Source organism: Cherax quadricarinatus, chromosome 13, assembly GCF_038502225.1.
Source record: "Cherax quadricarinatus isolate ZL_2023a chromosome 13, ASM3850222v1, whole genome shotgun sequence".
NCBI lineage: Eukaryota > Metazoa > Arthropoda > Malacostraca > Decapoda > Parastacidae > Cherax > Cherax quadricarinatus.
In genome coordinates, this window is record NC_091304.1 from 42,031,428 (window position 1) to 42,056,520 (window position 25,093).

General features: G+C 39.3%; 1 protein-coding gene across 6 annotated transcripts in view; it reads left to right on the plus strand.

Moving 5' to 3' along the window:
• LOC128688738 (ubiquitin-protein ligase E3C) overlaps positions 1 to 25,093 on the plus strand; it is a 401,351-nt gene that overhangs the window by 234,031 nt on the left and 142,227 nt on the right. For all 6 annotated transcript variants that reach the window (XM_070084672.1, XM_070084678.1, XM_070084673.1 and 3 more), the window contains 2 exons: positions 15,872 to 16,027; positions 21,516 to 21,706. In XM_070084672.1, coding sequence (XP_069940773.1) covers positions 15,872 to 16,027; positions 21,516 to 21,706 — 347 coding nt within the window. The remainder of the gene's footprint in view (positions 1 to 15,871; positions 16,028 to 21,515; positions 21,707 to 25,093) is intronic.

The window sequence follows — 25,093 nt, forward strand, 5'->3', positions numbered from 1 at the left end:
TCACCTCATCTTTCATAGACCCATCCGCTGACACGTCCACTCCCAAATATCTGAATACATTCACCTCCTCCATACTCTCTCCCTCCAATCTGATATCCAATCTTTCATCACCTAATCTTTTTGTTATCCTCATAACCTTACTCTTTCCTGTATTCACTTTCAATTTTCTTCTTTTGCACACCCTACCAAATTCATCCACCAATCTCTGCAATTTCTCTTCAGAATCTCCCAAGAGCACAGTGTCATCAGCAAAGAGCAACTGTGACAACTCCCACTTTATGTGTGATTCTTTATCTTTTAACTCCACACCTCTTGCCAAGACCCTCGCATTTACTTCTCTTACAACCCCATCTATAAATATATTAAACAACCACGGTGACATCACACATCCTTGTCTAAGGCCTACTTTTACTGGGAAATAATTTCCCTCTTTCCTACATACTCTAACTTGAGCCTCACTATTATTAACATGTATGTTATTAAATACCATTGCCTCAATCACTGCCTCTACCACTCCAGTCACACTCAATCTACAAGCACCAAACACAATGAATTATTGTGAAATGTTTGGAGAGCAGGGAGACTAATGTTCACTCCAGCATAAACAAAGTCACACTGACGATGTGTCAACCACTCCCTCGTATTTTTGTACAATTTCCTTCTTCAATCATATTTATTATTATTATTATTATTATTATTATTATTATTATTATTATTATTATTATTACTATTGTTATTATTAGCTGTAGCAGAAATGTTTAATTCTTTGCAGTGTTCAAGAGTAAACACATGATGTCACCGTCTAATACCTGTCCGAATAGCCATTCCAATATGCAGTCATGAATGGGTTTACATTATTTATACTGTAGTTTAATAGCAAACAATGAACAAACAAAACACTCACCACACTGAGTGGTGGGAGGGCTGGCTGCCAGTTGCGGGGGTCGGAGGGAGGGTAGTAGGGACTCGCAGGTGGCGGGAAACTTAAATATGATTTGCCGGCTGGGAATTTGGCAGTTGGGAATTCGTGAATGTGTGAAGCCCGTGAAAGTTGAAAACGTGAATGTTGAGGGAGACCTGTATATCCTCCATTCTATCAAACGAGTCCAAAAAAAACGTGAATACTACCATAAAAACCATACGAAAATATACTGCAAAGAGGTGGCTAATGGCTGAGAAGTGAACTCTCATATTTATCGTCCGTCTTTTTTATTTTTGTTGTACGTTAAGAAGCATCTTTCCATCATACATTGCACAAGTTTCAATGAGATAGCCCAACAAACAACCGAGAAAAAAAATATTTACCAAAAATCATATATGGCAAGTGCAAGCCAGGTACAGTGGACCCCCGGTTAACGATTTTAATCCGTGCAAGAGGGATAATTGTTATGCGAAATAATCGTTATGCGAATGAATTTTCCCCATAAGAAATAATGGAAATAAAATTAATCCGTGCAAGACGCCCAAAAGTATGAAAAAAATTTTTTTTTACCACATGAAATGTTAATTTTAATACACACAAACTGAAAAAGGCATGCACAATTACATGACACTTACTTTTATTGAAGATCTGGTGATGATTGATGGGATGGGAGGAGGGGAGAGCATTATCTTCTTACTGTTTAGAAGGGGAATCCCCTTCCATTACGACTTGAGGTAGCAAGTCCTTTTCCGGGGTTACTTCCCTTCTTCTTTTAATGCCACTAGGACCAGCTTGAGAGTCACTGGACCTCTGTCGCACAACAAATCTGTCCATAGAGCTCTGTACCTCCCGTTCCTTTACGATTTGTCTAAAATGGGCCACAACATTGTCATTGAAATAGTCACCAGCACGGCTTGCAACAGCTGTGTCAGGGTGATTTTCATCTATAAAGGTTTGCAGTTCAACCCACTGTGCACACATTTCCTTAATTTTTGAAGTAGGCACAATGGATTCCACAACTGGCATAGGCTTCTCAGGGTTAGCCCCAAACCCTTCAAAATCTTTCTTAATTTCCATACTAATTCTCACCCTTTTTACCACAGGGTTGGCACTAGAAGCTTTCTTGGGGCCCATGGTCACTTATTTTCCAGAAACAGCACCGAAAACACTAATAATACGAAATATTCCGAGTGTATGCTTGGATGTTACCGCGGAGGCTGGCTGGTAAACAATGGGACGGGCGGCACATGTGAGGGCACATTGGACGCGTCTCGGACGAAAATCGGTGAGCGGGTTTTTAATCGGTATGCGCGGCAAAAATTTTGCGATAAAAGTAAGCGGTATGCGGAAAAATCGCTATGTGATGCCATCGTTATGCGGGGGTCCACTGTACTGGAAATAAGTCACTTTGTCTGACTTTTCTGGGTTATCCTAGGTTCTCTATACATACACTACTATGTATGATAATCTATGTAACTGTATTTGTGTATACCTGAATAAACTTATTTACTTCTAGTCTGTCAACTGAGTACAAGAAACCGCCCATTCACTTATTTCAACTACCCAATAAAGTGGTCAGAAATTGGCAATTTGGCCGATTTCACACAAATTTCAACAGATGCCAATTTCAAAATAGGATCCAGAATAAACAATGTAGACATTCCTGGCACTAAAATAACATTTTCTCTGTTCATTAGTCATGGCTACAGGCCCCTCTTATATTACTCTTGCTTACCATTTGGAATTTTTATTCACAAAAAAAAAAAAATAGAAGATTTACTGTTATGCAGACTGCTGCATTATTGTAATAATTGTATAAATAATATCAACCCATTCTTGACTGTGTATTGGAATTTGGACTGGCAAGCGGACAGGTATTGTTTACTCTTGAGCTTCGCTAAAGAACAGAGCATTTTCGCTACCGTGAGCGCAATTTCAAGGTACTTTTCGTCATGAAAGCAATCAAAATCATATCTATTTCTGTAATACAATATCTTTCATTCTATCAAATTAGACCGAAAAAATGAGAATATAAGCATAAAAACCACACAAAAATATTTTGCTAAATGGCTGAGAAGTGAACTCCGCTACTTATGGTCTGATTTCTTACATTTTTGGTGTACTTTAACCCTTTGACTGTCGCAAGCCGCTTTCTGAAACTGTCATTCTATGTCGCAAAAGTTTTGGGGGGGGAAAAATGATTTTTTCTTATGAAATGATAGAGAATCTTCTCCCGATGGTAATGACACCAAAATTACGAAATTTGGTCGAAAACTCACGGAATTACGCTCCCGCGAAGTTAGCAGTCTCGGCGACATATACGAATCGGCAATTTCTCCGACATTGAGCCCTGGTTTTGGCCAATTCCGTTGTTCCAGTTCATCAAACTCATAGCTATTTTTTTAGAACTCTATTTTTTCTATCAGTTGAGTACAAGAAACCGCCCATTTACCGATTTGAACTACCCAATAAGGTGGTCAGAAATTGGCAATTTGGCCAATTTCACACAAATTAAAAAAGATGCCAATTTCAAAATAGGGTTCAGAATAAACAATGTAGACATTCTTGGCACTAAAATAACATATCCTCTGTTCATTAGTCACATCTCTAGGCCCCTCTTATATTACTATTGCTTTCTATTTTGATTTTTTATTCATACAAAAAAATACAAAATTTACTGTTATGCAGACTATTGCATTATTGTAAAAATGGTATAAATAATATCAGTGCACTTGTGAAAGAATATCAGACTCCCCAGTTGATGTGTATTGGACGTGTGGTGTAATTTGCTTACTCCTGAACATTGGTATAAATCAAACATTTCCGCTATTTTGAGCTCAATTTCAAGGTCGTTTTCATCGTGAAACTAATGAAAATCATCTCTATTTCTGTAATATGTTTTCCATTTTATCACCTGAGACCATGAAAACGAGAATACAGTGATAAATACTATACGAAAATAAACCTCAAAGTCAGCGTTTTAATCCAAAAAAATGGTCAGTTTATTTTTTCTCATTATGCATTGCATGCTGCAAGATTTTTTTTATTTGGTGCAAACTGACCACACAGACCCTTTCTCTCACATGTGGGCCTACCAGCTTTCTCCTGCTTGATTTAAGCTGCTAGAATTTACGCGTATAAATATTTCAGAAACAGTGGTGCGTAAGATGTATATATACGATGTAAACAGTCAAAGGGTTAAGAAGTATCTTTCCATCATACATTGCCCAAGTTTCAATAAGAAAACCCAACAAACAATTGAGAAAATAATAACAATAATAATATATCTTTATTTACTACACGTACATGTACAAGATATACAGTCCTAGCTGACATCAGTGACATACTACTATATAGAAAGCCGCTTGTTATGCAGAGTATTTCAAGAAAATTAGGTCAGTGTCCCAGGATAACACCCACACTAGTCGGCTAACACCCAGGTACCCATTTACTGATGGGTAAATATAGACAACAAGTGTAAAGAAACATGCCTAATGTTTCTACCCTGGCTGGGAATTGAATATTTACCAAAAATCATATATGGCTAACCCAAGCCAGGTACTAGAAATAAGCCACATTGACTTTTTTGGGTTATCCTAGGTTCTCTACACATATGCTGCTATGTGAGATAATCTATATAGAGAAAATAACTTTTTTGTTTCAGGTTTATGGTGCAGTACGAGTGTATATCACAGTTAGCCCTGTGCTATACTCCATTTTCTCTAATATAAGCCCTCAAGACAGGGATAGGAGAATGGTATTTCTATACCATATCCTCTTCATACTTCCGTCGAACTACTCGGTGTTATGCCAAATATTATTTATTCTGGAGCATTTAACATGTTTTATGTTATTTATATTGTTTATTATGTCATATTAGATCAGTTGTGATAGGCAAATAAGCTGTAGTGTTGATATTAGTGTAATAAAGCATATTCTCCTGCATCATGAGACTGAACTCATGGCAACCGACAGTGGCTTCAAAGCCACCTTATCTTTAATAGATAATGTACTGTGTCGGTGCTTTACATAATGAGAAGCATTTCTTTTATTCATTGGAACCATGGCTAGGGCTAAAAGTGAGCAGGTTATAACAATAAATGGAGAAAAAGAAATTGAAATGACTTATGCAGCAAGTAGCACCACCAAACAGTGCCAGCAGGTTGGTGTGGCAACCCTGGAAATTTGAAATTATGCTAGCCAAAATTAGTGCCGAATAACTGAAGGAACCGAATACAGTGGAACCTCAAAAATCAAATGTTTCGAAAATACGACCATTTTTCGGACAAACTGTGTCCCTATTATCGAACGTGCCCCTATTTTCAGACCGCCTGGTATGGGACCTGTCCGCTGGCCCGCTCTGTCCGCGTCCCCGCGCAGGCGCCGTGAGCAGTCTAGCTTTGTTTGTGTTTGAGTGAACACTAACCTGCGATCTCAGTCACACATTTTACGATTATTTAATTGTGTTTAGTGCTTGCGGGGCTGTGAAATAAGCTGCCATGGGCCCAAAGAAACTTGCTAGCGGTACCCCTGTGGTAAAGAAAGTGAGAAACACCATAGATGTGAAGAAGGAAATAATACAGAAGTATGAGATTGGAGTGAGACTTGTTGAGCTTGCCAGGATGTACAGAAGACTGTGGACAGTTATTTTGTGAGACAGAAACAGACGACTGTGGAGTTATTTTGTGAGACAAACAGACGATTGTGGACATTTACTTTGTGAGACAGAAACAGACGACTGTGGATAGTTATTTTGTGAGACAGACACAGAGGACTGTAGACAGTTATTTTGTGAGACTGGGGTCCAATGACTCTCAACCTGGTCCTAGTGGCATTAAAATACAGAGAAGGGAAGCAACCCCAGAGAGGGCTTTAATACCGGAAGTCCTCATGGAGGGGGATTCTCCTTCCAAACAATAACCCCAACTCCCTCTCTCCTCCTCCCTATCTTCCAGATGCCATTACCAATCTTCAATAAAGATAAGTAAAAATGTTATTTTATACAGTGGTCCCTCAATAATCGTCCAGCCTGAAAGTCGTCCATTTCGGAAATAGTCCTGTTTTTTCATCAAAATATTGGCTCGCAAATGGTCCGGTAACTCGCTAATAGTCCTTCGTCCCGGACACGTACTCACGCTCTGAGCCGCCTCGGCCTTTCCTTCCCAGCCAGTGTGCCATTGTTTACCAGTGAGTGACAGTCCCCTCACATGCTCCTACGAAATATTTCATAATATTCCATTGATTTTAGTGCTTGCAAGTGCTAAATAAGCTACCATGGCTCCAAATAAAACTTCTAGTGCCAGCACTTTGGTAAAGAATGTGAGAAACACAAAATTTATGAAAAAGTTTGTAGAAAAATACAAAGATGGTGGTGGTAGAGTGGAAGCAATTGTGATAATGGTTGATGAACAAAAGAAAGGAGGATCATTGCAGCAGGCCTGTTGGCCCATGCTCGGCAGGTCCTTTAAAATTCATCCCACTAACGAAACATTTTCCCAACCCAGTCCTCAATGCTACCCAAGAAATAAGCTCTGATAACTCTATCCACTCATTTGCAAGTCCCAAATGGGTGGATAGAGTTATCAGAGCTTATTTCTTGGGTAGCATTGAGGACTGGGTTGGGAAAATGTTTCGTTAGTCGGATGAATTGTAAAGGACCTGCCGAGCATGGGCCAACAGGCCTGCTGCAGTGATCCTCCTTTCTTATGTTCTTATGTTCATCAACCACTATCACAACTGCTTCCACTCTACCACCACCATCTTTGTATTTTTCTACAAATTTTTTCATAAATTATGTGTTTTCACATTCTTTACCAAAGGGCTGGCACTAGAAGCTTTCTTTGGTGGTAGTGATGGTGGTAGAAGGTAGTAGTGATGGTGGTAGAGGGTTCCTTCTTTAGTGATTCAGTAATTCTACCAACTCCTCCAATGTTGTTGGAGTTGAAATTGAGACACATGTGCAACATCTGGGTATCTTTATTGTAGACGTTTCGCCATCCAGTGGCTTTATCAATACAAATTCCAGGACATAACTTGAAGACAGGAGAACTATGTACAGAAGATGAGTTATATAGGGCTACAAAAACCACCGCCGCCTCAGCTGCTGTTTCACCACCATTATGGATGGCTTACACTTAGTGGCCCTTATATTCCCAACAACAACACAACACAACACCTCTCGTGACATACGTAATGACTTATTTTATTCATTCTAGAGTATATTCCATGTTTCTATGCTATTAATATTGTTTATTATGTCATATTAGTTGAATTGTGATAGATAAATAGGGACTGTTCGCATCGCTATTGGGCTGTGCGGACGTGCTGCGCAGTAGCTCCTGATTGAGTTGGCTTTTGCGCAGTGTTGACGTGTACTTGGCTCTGTGAAGACCTGTTTGCGCGCTCTCTAGAATTGAAGCAAGATGCCCTCCATCGAGCAACTTTACCAACAGCTTAAGGAAGAATTGAGGTTGGCGAATATGGAAATTCGGCGACTGACCGAGGAAAACAAAAAGATTCGGAGTAGTCCTCCTGTTTTGAGTCCTCAGGTCAAGAAGGCAAACTGGTCAGTGGCTGGACAGCAGGGAAAGAAGTTGATGATCAAAAAGACGAATGGAAAGGTAGAAACGATGAAGAAGAAAGAGACTGCCGTGGAAATTGTTGTGGAAACATCCAATACATTCTCAGTGCTACCCGACGAATGTGAGTCGACTACTGGGAACGACACGACGAAAGACATTAAGGAAGGTTAGAATATTGTTGTTGTTGGGGATAGCCAAGTTAGGTATATGGATAGGGCGTTCTGCTTGAAGGACAGGAGTAGGAGACAGAGAGTTTGCTTTCCTGGGGCTGGGATGGAGGATATTGTTAGCCGTCTGGATGACATCATGAGAGGTAATGGGAGCAATCCTATTATCTGTCTCAGTGCTGGTGGCAACGATGTTGGCAGACGTAGGAGTGAGGACCTGATTAGCAGGTATAGGTCAGCAACAGAAATAATTAGAAATAAGGGTGGGAACCCTCTCATATGTGGTATTTTGCCAAGGAGGGGAGTTGGAAATGAATGGTTGTCCAGGGCAATTGGTGTCAATTGCTGGCTGGACAAATACTGTAAGGAAAATGCGGTAACATTCATTGACAACTGGGACCTCTTCTATGGCAGAAATGACATGTATGCTAGGGATGGGGTTCACTTATCTAGGTGTGGGGTGGGAGCACTGGCAACTGCAGTGGAGGGAGCAGTTAGGACTTTAACCCTTTGACTGTTTTCGACGTATAAATACGTCTTACGAGCCAATGTTTCTGACGTATATATACTCAATAATTCTAGCGGCTTCAAATCAAGTGGGAGAAAGCTGGTAGGCCCACATGTGAGAGAATGGGTCTGTGTGGTCAGTGTGCACCACATAAAAAAAATCCTGCAGCACACATTGCGTAATGAGAAAAAAAAAACTGATCGTTTTTTTGGAATAAAACGCCGACTTTGAGGTGTATTTTCGTATAGTATTTATCGTTGTATTCGCGTTTTCACGGTCTTAGGTGATAAAATGGAAAACATGTTACAGAAATAGAGATGATTTTCGTTACTTTTACGATGAAAACGACCTTGAAACTGAGCTCAAAGTAGCGGAAATGTTCGATTTTTACCAATGTTCAAGAGTAAATAAATCACACCACACGTCCAATACACGTCAACTGGGGAGTCTAATATTCTTTCACTAGTGCACTGATATTATTTATACCATTTTTACAATAATGCAGTCGTCTGCATAACAGTAAATTTTGTATTTTTTTGTATGAATAAAAAATCAAAATAGAAAGCAATAATAATATAAGAGGGGGCTAGAGATGTGACTAATGAACAGAGCATATGTTATTTTAGTGCCACGAATGTCTACCTTGTTTATTCTGGACCCTATTTTGAAATTGGCATCTTTTTTATTTTGCGTGAAATTGGCCAAATTGCCAATTTCTGACCACCATATTGGGTAGTCCAAATTAGTAAATGGGAGGTTTCTTGTACTCAGCTGATAGATAAAATGGAGTTCTAAAGAAATAGCTATGAGTTTGGTCAACTGGAACAATGGAATTGGCTGAAAAATGGGCTCAAAGTCGGCGAAATCGCCAATACGCATATGTCGCCAAGACCGCTAACTTCGCGGGAGCATAATTCCACGAGTTTTCGACCAAATTTCGAACTTTTGGTGTCATTACCATCGGGAAAAGATTCTCTATCATTTCATAAGAAAAAATAATTTTTTTTTTTAAAAAATTGAGCGACATAGAATGACAGTTTCAGAGAGGGGCCTGAAACAGTCAAAGGGTTAAACTAGGAATAGTTAGTGGTATGGGTTTTGGAAGGAAAACAGTGAAGTCCCAGTGTAGTAATATTATGAGTTCTAGGGGAACTAGTAATAATAAGAACGAGATAGATATTGAAAAGCCAGGGACCTTGGGTGATAAGGACAGTAATAGGTTTAGTAGAAAAATAGAAATGAGCAGGAAGGGTAAAGAGAAAGGAGAGTCTTTCAATGTTTATTATGCTAATTGCCGTAGTGCTAGGAATAAGATGGACGAGTTGAGATTAGTTGCTAGTGTAGGTAACATTGATGTATTTGCCTTAACTGAGACGTGGTTTAATTCAAAAAGTCGGGACATGCCTGCGGAATGTCATATTCAGGGTTTTAAATTGTTCCAAGAAGATAGAAGTATTGGGAGGGGGGGTGGGGTGGCATTGTATGTCCAAGATCGCTTGAACTGTTGCATAAAAACGGGTATTAAGTCTGAAGTAACACATACAGAGTCTGTTTGGATAGAATTTTCAGAGGGGCATGAAAAACTGATTTTAGGAGTGATGTACCGTCCCCCAAACTTAGATAGGGACCAAGGGAAACTACTATGGGAGGAAATTGTTAAGGCCACAAGGCACGATAATGTAGTAATTCTAGGAGACTTTAACTTTAGTCATGTTGATTGGAATTTCTTGACTGGGAATTTAGAATCATACGACTTCTTAGAAGTATTTCAGGATTGTTTTTTGAAGCAGTTTGTGACAGAACCTACAAGGGGAAATAACCTGCTTGACTTAGTTATGGCAAACAATGAATCCCTTGTTAATAATTTAGAAATTTCAGAGGAACTGGGTGCTAGCGACCACAAATCAATTACATTTAGCATTGAATGGAAGTACGATAGTAGCGATAACTCGGTAACAGTCCCAGATTTTCGCTTAGCAGATTACGATGGGCTTAGAGAACACTTATCATCTGTTGACTGGGGTAACGAAGAGAGCTATCAATATGACAGTTTTCTGAACACTATACATGCTGCTCAAAGAGCGTTTATCCCATATAAAGAAATTAGATCAAATAGAAATGACCCAAAATGGATGAATAATAGGCTCAAATATCTACTAGGGCATAAGAAAGGAATTTATAGGCGTATCAAAAGAGGTGAGGGTCATCTTATGAATCAATATATTGACATTAAGAGGGACATTAAAAAGGGGATAAGAAAAGCTAAAAGGGACTATGAAATTAAAGTTGCTAGGGATTCTAAAACTAACCCAAAAAGTTTTTTCCAGGTCTATAGAACAAAAGTTAGAGATAAGATAGGTCCCCTTAAAAATAACTATGGGCACCTTACTGACAAAGAGAATGAAATGTGCTTGATTTTAAATAATTATTTTCTCTCAGTTTTTACACAGGAAGACACTAACAATATTCCAGTAATTAATTTTTACAGTGGGCTAGAAGATAAATTATGTAACATCACAGTCACTAGTGAAATGGTTGTGAAGCAGATAGACAGACTGAAGCAAAATAAGTCGCCGGGTCCTGATGAGGTTTTTTCAAGGGTTCTTAAGGAATGCAAAATGGAACTCTGTGAACCATTAACTAATATTTTTAATTTATCTCTTCAAACAGGTGTAGTGTCTGATATGTGGAAGATGGCTAATGTAACTCCTATTTTTAAAACGGGATAAGTCGTTACCATCAAATTACCGCCCAATAAGCCTGACCTCAATTGTAGGCAAATTGCTAGAGTCAATTATAGCTGAGATTATAAGAAGCCATCTCGATAAGCATAGCTTGATTAATGATACTCAGCATGGATTCACAAGAGGCTGGTCTTGTCTAACTAATTTATTAACTTTCTTCAGTAAAGCTTTTGAGGCTGTTGACCACAATAAAGAATTTGATTTTATTTACTTAGATTTTAGTAAGGCTTTTGATAGAGTTCCGCATCATAGACTGTTAAAGAAAGTGGCAGCTCATGGCATTGGGGGAAAAGTGCTCTCGTGGATCGAGTCATGGCTCACTGACAGGAAGCAGAGAGTGTCCATAAATGGGGTTAAGTCCGAGTGGGGATCTGTAACAAGTGGCGTTCCACAGGGATCAGTCTTGGGCCCGTTGTTGTTTATAATATATATCAATGATCTTGATGAGGGAATTACTAGTGATATGAGCAAATTCGCCGATGACACAAAGATAGGTAGGATAATTGATTCAAACGTAGATGTTATGGAACTTCAAGAGGATTTAAACAAACTCTATTCTTGGTCAGAAAAGTGGCAGATGCAGTTCAATGTAGATAAATGCAAGGTTCTGAAGCTTGGGAGTGCCCATAACCCTAGTACTTATAAGTTAAATGATGTAGAACTTAGCCATACAGATTGCGAAAAGGACTTGGGGGTTATGGTGAGCAGCAACCTTAAACCAAGACAGCAATGCCTAAGCGTACGTAATAAGGCAAATAGATTACTGGGATTTATATCAAGAAGTGTAAGCAACAGAAGTCCAGAGGTCATACTGCAGCTTTATACATCATTAGTAAGGCCTCACCTAGATTATGCAGCTCAATTCTGGTCTCCGTATTACAAAATGGACATAAATTCGTTAGAAAACATTCAGCGTAGGATGACTAAATTAATACATAGCATTAGAAATCTTCCTTATGAAGAAAGATTGAAGACTCTTAAGTTACATTCACTTGTTAGACGAAGAATGAGGGGAGACCTGATCGAAGTGTATAAGTGGAAGATAGGTATTAATAAAGGGGATATTAATAAGGTCTTGAGGATGTCTCTCCAAGAGAGAACCCGCAGTAATGGATTTAAATTAGATAAGTTTAGATTTAGAAAGGACATAGGAAAGTATTGGTTTGGAAATAGGGTTGTTGATGAGTGGAACAGTCTACCTAGTTGGGTTATTGAGGCTGGGACTTTGGGTAGTTTAAAATCTAGGTTGGATAAGTACATGAGTGGGAGGGGTTGGATTTGAGTGGGACTTTCACATCAGAGCTTATTTCTTGGGTGGCATTGAAAATTGGGTTGGGCAAATGTTTTGTTAGTGGGATGAATTGTAAAGGACCTGCCTAGTATGGGCCAGCAGGCCTCCTGCAGTGTTCCTCCTTTCTTATGTTCTTATGTTAGTGTCATATTCTCCAACAATAAACTTGCCATCCCTCCTTCACACAAACAAATAGCCAATAAGAACATAACAATGGAAGAACACTGCAGGTCTACTGGCCCATACAAGGCAGGTCCTTATCAAAATGACCTCCACCCAAAGCTACCCAAGAATTTACTCCCGTACCCAATGACATAAATCAAACTCAGCTCCTCCAACTCGTATATTTGTCCAATCTCTTCTTAAAGCTACCCAAGGTCCTAGCCTCGATCACCATACTTTTAAGTGTGATGTTAAATAAGAACTTAAGAAAGTAGGAACACTGGAACAGGCCTGCTGGCCCATACTAGGCCGGTCCTTCACAAATCCAACCCACTAACAGAACAAATGCTACCCAAGCAATAAACTCAGGTGCAAGTCCGACTCAAATCCAACCCCTTTCACTCGTGTATTTATCCAACCTAAATTTGAAACTACCCAAGCCATAGCTTTTAGAACATTGGAAAGGAGGAACACTGCAATAAGCCTCTTGGCCCATACTAGGCCGGTCCTTCACAAATCCAACCCACTAACAGAACAAATGCTACCCAAGCAATAAGCTCAGGTGCAAGTCCGACTCAAATCCAACCCCTCTCACTCGTGTATTTATCCAACCTAAATTTGAAACTACCCAGTGTTTTAGCTTCGATCACCCTACTAGGCAGACCATTCCACTCATCAACTACCCCTATTACCAATGTTCATTTGTACGTTTTATTAGTGCCCTAGAGTCCTTATGGAGGGGGATTCCCCTTCCAAACAGTAACCTCTCTTCCCTCTCTCCTCCTCCCTGTCTTCCATTCATCAACAACAGCCTTCAATAAAGGTAACTGTCATGTTGAATGTTCATTCTTTTGTGCATGTAAATCTATCTTTTAGGTAAAAAAAAAATTGTTGTTGATACTTCTGGGTGTCTGGAACGAATTAATTGGTTTTACATTATTTCTTATGGGGAAAGTTGATACGAAAATCGTCCATTTCGATAATAGTCCCACTTCCAGGAACGGATTATGGACGATTATTGAGGGACCACTGTATTACTATACATAATTAAAGACTATAGCATTTGTTGTGTGTATGTAAAACTGTAATTAATCTCTATAAAATGTATTTTTTTTGTCAATATTTTTGGGTTTCTGGAACAGATTAATTGTATTTTCATTATTTCTTATGGGAAATATTGCTTCGAATTTCAGACTTTTCGAATTTAGAACTAGCTCCTGGAACGGATTAAGTTCGAAATTTGAAGTTCCACTGTAACTGATTGCCGGATTTGTGATGGTGGACCTGTACATGAATTACATATTTTATTCATTTTAGAGTATGTATCAGGTTTCTATGTTACTTATGTTGTTTATTATGTCATATTAGATCAAGTGAGATAGATAAATAAGCCGTAAAGTTGATATTAGCAAAATTGTTGAAGTACAGAATTCCACTGGAATGGATTAATTGCATTTCAGTTATTTTAAATGAGAAAAATTGACTCTGCAAATGAGTAAATCCAGTTGCGAGCAAGGTCATGGAACGGATTAAACTTGCAAGTAGAGGTTCCACTGTACATATTATTATTATTATTATTATTATTATTATTATTATTATTATTACAATATACAGTGGAACCTCAAAAATCGAACTTAATCCGTTCGAGGAGCTAGTTCTAAATTCGAAAAGTCTGAAATTCGAAGCAATATTTCCCATAAGAAATAATGGAAATACAATTAATCCGGTCCAGAAACCCAAAAATATTTACACAAAAAAATACATTTTATAGAGGTTAATTACAGTTTTACATACAACAATTACTATAGTTTTTAATTATGTATAGTAATACATATAAAATAACATTTTTACTTACCTTTATTGAAGATTGGTGATGGCATCTGGAAGATAGGGAGGAGGAGAGAGGGAGTTGGGGTTAGTGTTTGGAAGGAGAATCCCCCTCCATGAGGACTTCAGGTAAAGCCCTCTCTGGGGTTACTTCCCTTCTCTGTCTTTTAATGCCACTAGGACCAGCTTGAGAGTCACTGGACCCCTGTCTCACAAAATAACTGTCCACAGTCCTCTGTTTCTGGTGCCTCTTTAACATTTCCCTAAAATGGGACATGGTTCTGCACTGAACTTGTTGCAAAGATGGCTTGTTTCAGCTTGCTCAGGGTGGTACTTCTGTACAAACATTTGGACATCATTCCACTTGGCACAAATCTCCTTAATCTTTGAAGAAGGCACCTCATCCACTCTATATTAACACCTTTCGCAACATCAGCTTCCTTGATTTGTTCTTTCTTTGACAGGATAGAACCGATGGTCAACTTGTTTTTCCCATACATCCTGGCAAGCTCAACAAGTCTCACACCACTCTCATACTTCTGTATTATTTCCTTCTTCACATCTATGGTGTTTCTCACTTTCTTTACCACAGGGGTACAACTAGCAAGTTTCTTTGGGCCCATGGCAGCTTATTTCACAGTCCCACAAGCACTAAACACAACGAAATAATTGTAAAATGCGTGAATGAGATCGCAGGTTAGTGTTCACTCAAGCATAAACAAAGCTAGACTGCTCATGGCGCCTGCGTGGGGACGTGGACAGAGCGGGCGGCAGACAGGTCCCGTACCCGGCGGTCTGAAAGTAGGGGTGCGTTCGATAATAGGGACACAGTTTGTCCAAAAAAATGGTCCTATTTTCGAAACATTCGATATGTGATAAGTTTGATTTTTGAGGTTCCACTGTAAATAATTTGTAATTTTTATTCACACAAAAAATGTAAGATTTACTGTTATGCCTTATTGCAATAATTGTATAAATAATATCAACCCATTCACAACTGCATATTTGTTTACTCTTGAACATAGTCAAGCAAACGAGCATTTCTCCCTCATTGAGCTCAATTTCAAGGTACTTTTCGTTGTGAAAGCAATCAAAATCATATCTATTTCTGTAATATATCTTCCATTCCATCAAATGAGACCAAAAAAAATGAGAATACAACCATGAAAACCATACGAAAATACCGCTAAGGGGTGGCTAAGAGCTGAGAAGTGAATTCCATTATTTATGCTCCGATTTCTTTCATTTTTGGTGTACGTTAAGAAGCATCTTTCCACCATACATTGCCCAAGTTTCAATAAGACAATCCAACAAACAAATGAGATACAATTCCCTAAATCAAGACCAAGAGCCCCTCACCAGCCTCAAGAAACCTATCTTGAGGTCTGCTCGCTTATGGAAATTTTGGTCACGTATGGAAGCAAAAAATCGACCCATCAACTGCTCGTATTTGGAAAAACTCGCACGTGGGTGCGCTCGCAAGTAGAGGTTCCACTGTACAGGCTTCCATTTTACACTCAGCAGTATGGTAGTACCTCCCTGGGCAGTTGCTGTCTACCAATCTTCCATGTACAGATACTTGATTTTAATGTGATTTATTTTCCATAAAGTTTTAGCTCTTAATATGTTGCCTAAATAAATCTTATATTTTATGGTTTCATTGTTTCAGGTGTGCGAGGAGCACCATTATTACAGGTGTTAGCACGTGGTTCTCCCCTGGCTCCATATGAACGAGATACCCTGGTACCCCTCCTGGCTACGTTTTGTGCTACACTTACAGCAGTTCTCTCAACTCTTCATGACTCTGAGTTATTAGGGGATCAAGGTGCATTTGTTAAAAGTATTCATAAATAGAAAGAAATCAGTTTACACTGTTCTGTATGTAACACACGAGTGGAAGCAAATGGTTTCTGGGACTTGATGAGCTGTTGGAGTGTGAGCTAGGTAACATTTTCTGAAGGGATTCAGGGAAACCAGTTAGCTGGATTTGAGTTCTGGGGGTGGGAAGTACAGCACCTGCAGTCTGAAGGAAGGGTGGGGATATTTGCAGTTTGGAGGGGCATCTGGATTGTAATATCTGCCTACCTCTGGCAAGGCAGTGATAGAGTGAATGATGGTGAAAGTGTTTCTTTGTGGGTCATCCTGCCTTGGTAGGAGATGCCAGTGTGTTAAAAAAACTAATAATAATAATAACAATAATAATACAGGTACAATACTGATTTATTGGCACCTCATTTAGATTGGACAAAATTAAATGACTACACTGACTCAGGAAATAGTAATGACATCATTGCAAACAAACCACAGTATGGGCAGGGATTGAACTCGCAATGAGTGATTTGTAAAACTCCAGACCGATGTGTTAGTCACTGGGCCAGCTGGCTACAATAAGATTCATCCAACATAGGAAGGTTAGCATAGGCACCACTGTGACCACAAATGGAAGTTTTTACAGACGAATCTCCAGCTAGCGTGGCCGTGACGAACTCTAGCTCAAGTTCCCTCAAAGCCATCAACATGATTTCATGAAATGTAATGACATGACTGCAAACAAACCATACAACGGGCGGGGTTAGAACCCACGATCAGAGAGTCATAAAGCTCCTGACTGACCCATTAGCCACTGGACCAGCTAGCCACAATAAAATTCATTCAACTATGTATATTTATACACCATATGAAGATTAGCATAGGCACCACTGTGACCACAAATGCAAGTTTTTACAGACGAATCTCCAGATGGTGTGGCCATGACAAACTTTAGCTCAAGTCCCCTCAAAGCCACTAACATGACTCAAGAAATTGTAATGACATGATTGGTCACAGTAGTGCCTGTGCTAACCTTCCTATGGTGTATAAATATACCTAGTTGGATGAATTTTATTGTGGCTAGCTGGCCCAGTGGTGAATGTGTTGGTCTGGAGTTTTATGACCTTAATCGTGGGTTCTAACCCCATCTGTGGTATGGGGTGTTTGCAATCGTGTCATTACGATTTCATGAGTCGTGGCAAATAACTCCATGTAATATAACCATCTACTGTATTTGCCAATATAGATTATGTGTAAATAATTATCAACTATATCATACCTTGTAATGTAACGTAATGAAAGTAGTTTGTTAGATTATGTATTGGTGGATAAAAGGTTGATGGGTAGGCTCAAGGATGTACATGTTTATAGAGGGGCAACTGACATATCGGATCATTATTTAGAGTAAGAGGTAGATGGGACAAGAGGAAAATGGCAACAAGAAGTAAGAGGGAGGTGAGAGTGTATAAACTAAGGGAGGAGGAAGTTCGGGTGAGATACAAGCAACTATTGGCAGAAAGGTGGACTGGTACAAGTATGAGCAGTGGTGGGGGGTTGAAGAGGGTTGGAATAGTTTTAAAAATGCAGTATTAGAATGTGGGGCAGAAGTTTGTGGTTATAGGAGGGTGGGTGCAGGAGGAAAGAGGAGTGATTGGTGGAATGATGAAGCAAAGGTTGTGATAAAAGAGAAAAATTTAACTTATGAGAGGTTTTTACAAAGCAAAAGTGTTATAAGAAGAGTAGAGTATATGGAGAGTAAAAGAAAGGTGAAGAGAGTGGTGAGAGTACAAAAGGAGACCAGATGAAAGAGTGGGAGAGGCACTGACAAGAAATTTTAATGAAAATAAGAACAAATTTTAGAGTGAATTAAACAAGTTAAGAAAGCCTAGGGAACAAATGGATTTGTCAGTTAAAAACAGAGTAGGGGAGTTAGTAGATGGGGAGAGGGAGGTATTGGGTAGATGATGAGAATATTTTGAGGAACTTTTAAATGTTGAGGAAGAAAGGGAGACGGTAATTTCATACACTGGCCAGGGAGGTATACCATCTTTTAGGAGTGAAGAAGAGCAGAATGTAAGTGTGGGGGAGGTACGTGAGGCATTACGTAGAATTAAAGGGGGTAAAGCAGCTGGAACTGATGGGATCATGACAGAAATGTTAAAAGCAGGGGGGATATAGTGTTGGAGTGGTTGGTACTTTTGTTTAATAAATGTATGAAAGAGGGGAAGGTACCTAGGGATTGGCAGAGAGCATGCATAGTCCCTTTATATAAAGGGAAAGGGGACAAAAGAGATTGTAAAAATTATAGAGGAATAAGTTTACTGAGTATACCAGGAAAAGTGTACGGTAGGGTTATAATTTAAAGAATTAGAGGTAAGGCAGAATGTAGGATTGCGGATGAGCAAGGAGGTTACAGAGTAGGTAGGGGATGTGTAGATCAAGTGTTTACATTGAAGCATATATGTGAACAGTATTAGATAAAGGTAGGGAAGTTTTTATTGCATTTATGGATTTAGAAAAGGCATATGATAGAGTGGATAGAGGAGCAATGTGGCAGATGTTGCAAGTATATGGAATAGGTGGTAAGTTACTAAATGCTGTAAAGAGTTTTTATGAGGATAGTGAGGCTCAGGTTAGGGTGTGTAGAAGAGAGGGAGAATACTTCCCGGTAAAAGTAGGTCTTAGACAGGGATGTGTAATGTCACCATGGTTGTTTAATATATTTATAGATGGGGTTGTAAAAGAAGTAAATGCTAGGGTGTTCGGGAGAGGGGTGGGATTAAATTATGGGGAATCAAATTCAAAATGGGAATTGACACAGTTACATTTTGCTGATGATACTGTGCTTATGGGAGATTCTAAAGAAAAATTGCAAAGGTTAGTGGATGAGTTTGGGAATGTGTGTAAAGGTAGAAAGATGAAAGTGAACATAGAAAAGAGTAAGGTGATAAGGGTGTCAAATGATTTAGATAAAGAGAAATTGGATATCAAATTGGGGAGGAGGAATATGGAAGAAGTAAATGTTTTCAGATACTTGGGAGTTGACGTGTCGGCGGATGGATTTATGAAGGATGAGGTTAATCATAGAATTGATGAGGGAAAAAAGGTGAGTGGTGCGTTGAGGTATATGTGGAGTCCAAAAACATTATCACTGGAGGGAAAGAAGGGAATGTATGAAAGTATAGTAGTACCAACACTCTTATATGGATGTGAAGCTTGGGTGGTAAATGCAACAGCGAGGAGACGGTTGGAGGCAGTGGAGATGTCCTGTCTGAGGGCAATGTGTGGTGTAAATATTATGCAGAAAATTCGGAGTGTGGAAATTAGGAAAAGGTGTGGAGTTAATAAAAGCATTAGTCTGAGGGCAGAAGAGGGGTTGTTGAGGTGGTTTGGTCATTTAGAGAGAATGGATCAAAGTAGAATGACATGGAAAGCATATAAATCTATAGGGGAAGGAAGGAGGGGTAGGGGTCGTCCTCGAAAGGGTTGGAGAGAGGGGGGTAAAGGAGGTTTTGTGGGCGAGGGGCTTGGACTTCCAGCAAGTGTGCGTGAGCGTGTTAGATAGTGAAAGGAGACGAATGGTACTTGGGACCTGACGATCTGTTGGAGTGTGAGCAGGGTAATATTTAGTGAAGGGATTCAGGGAAACCGGTTATTTTCATGTAGTCGGACTTGAGTCCTGGAAATGGGAAGTACAGTGCCTGCACTTTAAAGGAGGGGTTTTGGATATTGGCAGTTTGGAGGGATATGTTGTGTATCTTTATACGTATATGCTTCTAAACTGTTGTATTCTGAGCACCTCTGCAAAAACAGTGATAATTTGTGAGTGTGGTGAAAGTGTTGAATGATGATGAAAGTATTTTCTTTTTGGGGATTTTCTTTCTTTTTTGGGTCACCCTGCCTCGGTGGGAGACGGCCGACTTGTTGAAAAAAAAAAAATGATAGAGTGGATAGGGGAGCAATGTGGCAGATGTTGCAAGTATATGGAATAGGTGGTAAGTTACTAAATGCTGTAAAGAGTTTTTATGAGGATAGTGAGGCTCAGGTTGGGGTGTATAGAAGAGAGGGAGACTACTTCCCGGTAAAAGTAGGTCTTAGACAGGGATGTGTAATGTCACCATGGTTGTTTAATATATTTATAGATGGGGTTGTAAAAGAAGTAAATGCTAGGGTGTTCAGGAGATGGGTGGGATTAAATTATGGGGAATCAAATACAAAATGGGAATTGACACAGTTGCTTTTTGCTGATGATACTGTGCTTATGGGAGATTCTAAAGAAAAATTGCAAAGGCTAGTGGACGAGTTTGTGAGTGTGTGTAAAGGTAGAAAGTTGAAAGTGAACATAGAAAAGAGTAAGCTGATGAGGGTATTAAATGATTTAGATAAAGAGAAATTGGATGTCAAATTGGGGAGGAGGAGTATGGAAGAAGTGAATGTTTTCAGATACTTGGGAGTTGACGTGTTGGCGGATGGATTTATGAAGGATGAGGTTAATCATAGAATTGATGAGGGAAAAAAGATGAGTGGTGCATTGAGGTATAAGACATAAAACATTATTTATGGAGGCAAAGAAGGGAATGTATGAAAGTATAGTAGTACCAACACTCTTATATGGGTGTGAAGCTTGGGTTGTGAATGCAGCAGCGAGGAGGCAGTTGGAGGCAGTGGAGATGTCCTGTCTAAGGGAAATGTGTAGTGTAAATATTATGCAGAAAATTTGGAGTTTGGAAATTAGAAGAAGGTGTGGAGTTAGTAAAAGTATTAGTCAGAGGGCTGAAGAGGGGTTGTTGAGGTGGTTTGGTCATTTAGAGAGAATGGATCAAAGTAGAATGACATGGAGAGCATTTAAATCTGTAGGGGAAGGAAGGCGGGGTAGGGGTCATCCTCGAAAAGTTTGGAAGGAAGGGGTAAGGGAGGTTTTGTGGGCGAGGGGCTTGGACTTCCAGCAAGCGTGCATGAGCGTGTTCAATAGGAGTGAATGGAGACGAATGGTATTTGGGACCTGACGATCTGTTGGAGTGTGAGTAGGGTAATATTTAGTGAAGTGATTCAGGGAAACTGGTTATTTTTATATAGCCAGACTTGAGTCCTTGAAATGGGAAGTACAATGACTGCACTCTAAAGGAGGGGTTCGGGATATTGACGGTTTGGAGGGATATGTTGTGTATCTTTATACGTATATGCTTCTAAGCTGTTGTGTGCTGAGCACCTCTACAAAAACAGTGATTGTGTGAGTGAGGTGAATGAGTTGAATGATGAAATTATTTTCTTTTTGGGGATTTTCTTTCTTTTTGGGTCACCCTGCCTCGGTGGGAGACGGCCGACTTGTTTAAAAAAAAAAATTATCAACTAGGATGAGTCATCCTTCATTGTTTTTAAATAATTTCATTATTATTTTTGTAAAAAAAAATAATGTATGCTACTACTAGACGAAGGAAATGAGTTCATGTACTTTCTTTTTCACTCTCAGCCATTAATTAATATTAGTTTTGTGTTATTTCTAGATGAGACAGGAGGGCGTCGAAACTCGAAAGTCTCTCAAAACCAGTTACCATTTACCGTGGAGGAGCTTGTGAAGATGTCAGCAAGTCTTCGAGATGTTTGTGTTGGTCTAGTTGAGCTGGCACATCCAGACATGAGAATGTCAGCTATCACTGACACTTCATACAAGACTATGTGGGCTCATTGTTTCAAGGTAGGAATTAGCAAACTGTCTGTCTAGTTAGTTCTGACAAAGGTCAAGGAACCTATATTTTTCTCTCATAATCATGGTAATCAGATGTTTTTTATCCATTCCACTTTATTTGATGGGGTTTTTCTTATACAGTGTTACAGCACAACTCAAATTTTCCCCACATTCAGGATTATGAAAATTTCAGGGAACTCAAATTATTCCAAAATTTCCAATTTTTAAATAAATTGAAGACTATAACTGGAAAATCCTCCTCAAAATCAGAATATCCCAACATTGGGCAAACTGTCAGATGAACTTCTTTTGGTTTCCAGAGTCCCAAGTTATCTATGCCAAACTATTTATATTTTTGACATTGTACTTCTTGATTTTGGCTTATGGACAAAGTCTTAATACATGTAGAAAATTAACATTTGACAGTGTGTTTGAAGACAAGAAAGTTATAAATGGATTATGAAAGTATAGTCATGAGGTGTACATGATGATCAGCTTGGAAAGGTAAGTTTTTCTGGTAGCGGTATGGTAAGCTCTATTCAGTTCTGGAAGTGCTAAGGTAAAAACAAACCTATCCAAGCCAAAATTTATAGAATTAGCTGGGTCTTTATAAGTGTAGTTTAGAGAGAGGCCAAAGTTGAAGGCATGTATTAAAGTAGTGCTTTATTACATGAGAATTTTATGCAGAAAATTCGGAGTGTGGAAATTAGGAGAAGGTGTGGAGTTAATAAAAGTATTAGTCAGAGGGCAGAAGAGGGGTTGTTGAGGTGGTTTGGTCATTTAGAGAGAATGGATCAAAGTAGAATGACATGGAAAGCATTTAAATCTATAGGGGAAGGAAGGAGGGGTAGGGGTCGTCCTCGAAAGGGTTGGAAAGAGGGGGTAAAGGAGGTTTTGTGGGCGAGGGGCTTGGACTTCCAGCAAGTGTGCATGAGCGTGTTAGATAGGAGTGAATGGAGACGAATGATACTTGGGACTTGACGATCTGTTGGAGTGTGAGTAGGGTAATATTTAGTGAAGGGATTCAGGGAAACCGGTTATTTTCATATAGTCGGACTTGAGTCCTGGAAATGGGAAGTACAATGCTTGCACTTTAAAGGAGGGGTTTGGGATATTGGCAGTTTGGAGGGATATGTTGTGTATCTTTATACGTTTATGCTTCTAAACTGTTGTATTCTGAGCGCCTCTGCAAAAACAGTGATAATGTGTGAGTGTGGTGAAAGTGTTGAATGATGATGAAAGTATTTTCTTTTGTCACCCTGCCTCGGTGGGAGACAGCCAACTTGTTGAAAAAAAAAAAAATGTACGTAGTCGGCTATACAACTCAGACATGGAATTAAACAACTCGGCATTAATGAGAAATGGCTTACTGACATAGGTGGCTGAGAGACATCAGGGTATATTTTTTTAGTTATTCAATAAAGTCTTTGGTTTAAAATTCTTCTTCTTTCAATGCACCAGCCATATCCCGTTGAGGTGGGGTGGCCCAAAAGGAAAAACGAAAGTTTCGCCTTTTAAATTTAGTAATTATATACAGGAGAAGGGGTTACTAGCCCCTTTCTCCCGGTATTTTAGTTGCTTCTTACAACACACATGGCTTACGGAGGAAGGACTCTGTTCCACTTCCCCATAGAGATAAGAGGAAATAGACAAGAACAAGAACTAGAAAGAAAAAAGAAGAAAACCCAGAGGGGTATGTATATATATGCTTGTACATGTATGTGCAGTGTGACCATAGTGCAAGTAGAAGTAGCAAGACGTACCTGAAATCTTGCATGTTTATGAAACAGAAAAAAAGGGCACCAGCAATCCTACCATCATGTAAAACAATTACACTCACTTGGCAGGACGGTAGTACCTCCCTGGGCGGTTGCTGTCTACCAACCTACTACCTAGGTTTGGTTTAAATATTGGGATAATGTTAATTATGTACCACACGTGCATGAGCGTGTTAGGAATGAATGGAGATGAATGGTATTTGTGACCTGACGAGCTGTTGGAGTGTGAGCAGGGTAATATTTAGTGAAGGGATTCAGGGAAACTGGTTATTTTATATAGCCGGACTTAAGTCCTGGAAATGGGAAGTACAATGCCTGCACTTTAAAGGAGGGGTTTGGGATATTGGCAGTTTGGAGGGATATGTTGTGTATCTTTATACGTATATACTTCTAAACTGTTGCATTCTGAGCACCTCTGCAAAAACAGTGATTTTGTGTGAGTGAGGTGAAAGTGTTGAATGATGATGAAAGCATTTTCTTTTTGGGTCACCCTGCCTCAGTGAGAGATGGCCGACTTGTTTAAAAAGAAAAAAAAAATCTACAATATTCTCCCTGGCGAAGTGGAACTGAAGTCTTCCCCTGTAAGCCATGTGTGTCATAAGAGGCAACTAAAATGCCGGGAGCACAAGGCTAGTAACCCCTTCTCCTGTATATATTACTAAATTTAAAAAGAGAAACTTATGTTCTTCTTTTTGGGCCACCCTGCCTTGGTGGGATATGGCCGGTTTGTTGAAAGAAGAAGATTCTGCAGTGTGTTTATAGAGGGGCAACAGAGATATCAGATCATTATTTAGTTGTAGCTGCAGTTAGAGGTAGTTCAAATTCCATATTACACAAGGACGAGGGGACCACTAGTAAGTTTCCCTTTGAAATAGAGTCATTAGCATTATTTCTTCTCCAAAGAAAACCGTCCTCATCTAACAGGAAACCTTCTTCTGTATTCTTATTTGGTAGACTTACGTCGTCCTTTAGAGCTTGAAGAAATTCCTCTTTATTTTGCCTATTATTCGACAAACATGGCAGTTCCATAGTTTGTCAGTAACATAGGTCCTCATCTGAGGCCAATAAAAATATTTCTGAATCTTCTTTTTGGTCTTACGGGATCCTGAATGACCTCCCAGCAGATATCATGTGCTAGTTCAAATACCATATTATGCAAGGACGAGGGGACCACTAACAAGTTTGCCTTTAAAATAGCGTCATTATCATTATTTTGTCTCCAAAGAAAACCATCCTCATCTAACAGGAAACCTCCTTCTGTATTCTTATTTGTTAGACTTATGTCGTCCTTTAGAGCTTGAAGAAATTCCTCTTTATTACATTTTCTAGCTAGGTCTGCAGGGACTGGTAAAACATTCTTAGTGTCACCTGTGGTTCTGGTCTGAATTGCTTCGCTAAACAGGAAGTTTAAACCTAATTCATTGGATTCTTCTAATGGCTGTGGGCTATCCACATGTTTAGAGTCTTTAGCCATGGCTCTGGTGGTCACATTAAGAGGGAATAAATCCAGTCCTGCCTCAGAAGCTGCTAATGCATAATTTATATTGCTGGGATTGTCTAAAACTAGAGGTTCTTTGGGTATCTCTAATTGATCAATTTCATTCCCGATTAATAGATC